Genomic DNA, 3,940 nt, shown 5'->3' on the forward strand with positions numbered 1-3,940 from the left:
CTTTTATTGTGCCGGAGAACCTTGGTAAGAGTTAGTGATTTCGATTTCAAGCCTTCAGCACGAATTCAATCGGTTGTTTGTCGTATCCCAGCTGTGAAGGGGGTCGGCCCGGAAATGAGTGGAGCCCTTGTCGTGAAGCACAAATAATTGCCCGAAACGGTTGCTTTCTGCGAGTGTAATGACTCGTTTCGGGAAATCGGGTGGCAGTATCGGGAGGCACTCGGCAGGGATTGTAACGAAACTACAGGATGAGGCTTCTTTCGGCAAAAGTCACGTTCAATGCCCACCAATGGACGGAAACGATCCGTTGCCGTAACTGGGAACCGGAAGTGGCACCTCGAAGGCTTTCTTCGAGAGAGTAATATAAATCCGGAAGACGTGTTGGAATGCGGCTTCGTCTTATGCCCATTTACAGTTCTTTGTGTAAGCAAATGTACCTTGTTCTTGACTGAAATCACGAGGTTGAAGTGACGAGTCCCAGCTTGCGCTAAAGCAGGCAGTAGTTTGGAAGGTATTCATTTCAAAATAGCTTTCCTTTTTCGTGCGTTGGAGTATCCTTAAATAGGTCAAAAATTATGTTCGTGAAAACGTACGTTTTATTTCTTGCTTTAAAACCATTTGATGGCTTTAACTTTCAGAACATTCAGATTTTATACGGACCGAAAAATTGTCTCTTTGTAAAATTGAAATTTTTTACAATATTAAAGCTTAAGATTTAATTTTTAACAGGGATGATAATGAATTATCTGCTGTTGTTTTTATATTAGTACAGAGCTTCAGAACCCTACTTAGCTTGAGTGTATTGTACAGCTTTTTCAATATTTTTCTGTACACGTGGATTGGTTGATTGTTTGATCAGAATCAGCACCAATAATCAGCCGCAGAACCGCGTACCTTTTTTACTCCTCAATTTTCTCGCATCTCGATTCCTATCGCAAAAGGACAATTGAGGATATATATTGTCCCTACTATAATGCCAATAAACTAATATTTGTGAATCTGTAATAATATGAATCTAACTGCATATGATATCCATCATGACGTATGTTTTTAGATATCGGAGATAACAAGATGATGATATATTTTGTATTCTTCCGAAGTAATTCATGGTTGAATGGTGTATCAATTCATAATATATAGATACTCACGAATGCTCAATTCAGTTTATGTATTATACCAAGGATCTCTACCATAATGTAGTCATTATTTTAAATTGAATTTCGTAGCTCTTTTTTTCCTAGACGATTAAGAACTGATTCATTTATGCATGTTTAGGACCAATGCAAAATAGAATAAATCGATAAAATGCCGCATTTGTTCATTTTGATCATTGAAATAATGTGTTGATAATACCAATTTACTTCTACCAAAGGGATATTGAAGCAATCGCATTATTGGTCAGGTAGGACGACCGTTGCTCGTTATTTTCCCATCCAATTCGTTTACTAATTCATGACACGGAAGCTCGTACTACGCCATTTAGGCGACCATAGCTGAAGAAAACGGACGAAAAAAGGATCCGCTGTGGGACCACACGGTGAATGGCACACGTTCGTTTACCGTTCTCATTCGTTGTTTTGCCCATCGGTTAACAGTATTATTGTTATGCTTACCTCAGAAACCAAAATGCTTGTTTACCGCAGAATTGGTAAACTCGTACCTCTGGCAGAGAGAAGAGATTTTTTTGGAGGGGAAAATTTGATAAGTTCATCCTGCAGTAGCTGATTGGCTCAACAACGGTGCTCACACAACCGCAATGGCGGTGAGGTATGGTTTCGAAATAAGCATGATTGTACACCGTAGGCTATTTTTTTGAGTTTGTAGGAAAAGCACGATTTCTGACGGAAATCGTGCTTTTAGCAGATATGAATGTTATCGCATATGTTGGAGTAAAAGAGCAAATTTTCGTTAAGCGAAATCTTATTTAATGATGATAATTCTCTTTCACCATGTTATATGTTGTATTTTATTTGAGTTTTTTTTTACAATTAAGGGATATTTAGCAATAAAAATAAAATCCAGTCAAACTGGGTGTGACATTTCTTCAGCCTTCCATTCTATCATTTTGTAAGAGGCTTTCTATACGAAAAGTCGATTCACAACAACTGTTGGACACGGTTCGTTTACAGAGCAGCAGTACGCACGATGTCTGCTGAATTGCGCCTCCTACGCCATCCGGCAATAATGTCCTGCACCTCGTCCAAACTGCGTCCCTTTGTCTCGGGAATGAATAGAAAGACGAGCCCAAGTGTGAGCCCGGTGCTAACGGTAAACACCCAAAATGGAAGATACGCTCCAACGTTGTCTAGTGCCACCTGAAACAACTTCACTATGGCAAAAATCAAGGCTCCACTAAGGATACCGAATAGGGCATTAGCGTAGGCGCGAATATTTTTCGGAAATATTTCACTCAATATCGCAAACGGTATGGTAGCGAGACCAAACGCATAGGAAACCACGAAAAGCACCAGTCCCACAAAGGACACCCACCCAAAGTCACCCACAGAAACGCCCGCTGCATCGAGCGTAAAGTAAATGGCCCCGAGTAGGAGTCCCAACGTGCTTCCCACGGAAGACCACAGCATTAGTGGGCGACGTCCAACCCGATCGACCAGCACGACTGGGAACAGGACCGTCACCATCTGCACCGCTCCAAGCACGATCGACATTTCGGCCTCGGTGAGGTCACTTGAGATTTGGGAGAAGATGGTCTGGGCGTAGCTGAGGATCGCCTGCATGCCGGTCATCTGTACGCCGAAAGCGAGTATAAGAACAATGATGAGATTGTTTCGGTACTCCGGCAACAGAAGTTCACGCATGGATCCACGCTCGCTGACCGTCCGCTCGATGGATTTCCGTGTGGCGATGAGTTCTTCCTCCACATTCGAATGTCTCCTGAGCCACTGAAGACAACGTCGGGCTTCATCACAGCGACCTCGACTAAGAAGGTAGTGTGGAGACTCAGGCATCCACGCAAAGGTGAGCAGAAACAGCACCGGACCGATCATCGAGAGCCACGCTAGCGTCTCGAAATCGACGTACGGTCCGACAGAATATTCGAACAGGATAGCTAACTTGGCCATCACGGTGATGAGTGATGCAGCCGCACCTCGGACTGCATCCGAGGCAATCTCACCGATGTAGATGGGAGCGATGCCATAGGCCATACCGTACGACATCCCGAACAGGAAGCGGGCCACGTAGAGCCAGATCGAGACTTCTGTCAGCGCGATCATAATCCAACCGGCTATGACAGGCAGGGCACTAGCGATAAAGGGCCACTTGCGTCCGAACCGGTCCACAATGAGCCCCGTCAGGATCATCCCGAAGATACCACCGATAGCCTGAATCGATACGATCCATGAGCCTTGACCGGGCGTTATTTCTACCGGTGGGTTTGGTTCCTTCAGCAGCTTCGGCAGAGCCGGCGAAGACCAGGCGTTTGAGCACACGACCATAAAGATGCACAACGTGGCTGAAAGGGTGGTAAACAGGCGAAATTTAACGAAAACATCTAAACTCCATTCGGTTGGAAAACTTACCAGACAACGCTGCCAGATATTCATTTCGATAGCGTAGCAGGCGACCAATCCAGACCGATGCAGTTGCCATGGTGACGTGCTTGGGAGGAATGCCTAAACACTTATGCTTGCGAAGTGACTCTCAAGGGGCCCAAACGGCAACCAAAAACCCCAGATATCGTCGACGATACGCTGAGGGGCTGATAATGGGTGTTTAATTACCACTGAGCAAAGAGATGACCACAAATGAAGAGAGCTAGTACGAGAAAGAATGGAAAGAGATGCATAGACGGGCCGTAGATACGACAGTGATAGGCGAGATGATTATTGCTGAAATAAAAGCGGTGCGAAAAGTAAAGGCCGTTGATTAGGTAGACGTTGTCTAAGGTCCGCATCAAAGATAAGATTGGCTCTCGTTG

General features: G+C 44.5%; 1 protein-coding gene across 1 annotated transcript; it reads right to left on the bottom strand.

The window, feature by feature from the left end:
- Positions 1-2,122: 2,122 nt before the first annotated feature.
- LOC128723036 (facilitated trehalose transporter Tret1-like) lies at positions 2,123-3,658 on the bottom strand. Its single transcript, XM_053816739.1, has 2 exons — positions 3,543-3,658; positions 2,123-3,475 (listed from the first exon to the last, which is right to left on the bottom strand). The coding sequence occupies exons 1-2, from the start codon at positions 3,610-3,612 to the stop codon at positions 2,124-2,126; spliced, it is 1,422 nt and encodes a 473-aa protein (XP_053672714.1). The 5' UTR covers positions 3,613-3,658; the 3' UTR covers position 2,123.
- Between the last annotated feature and the right edge of the window lie 282 nt (positions 3,659-3,940).

Source organism: Anopheles nili, chromosome 3 (genome assembly GCF_943737925.1).
Source record: "Anopheles nili chromosome 3, idAnoNiliSN_F5_01, whole genome shotgun sequence".
In the NCBI taxonomy this organism is placed as follows: Eukaryota; Metazoa; Arthropoda; class Insecta; order Diptera; family Culicidae; genus Anopheles; species Anopheles nili.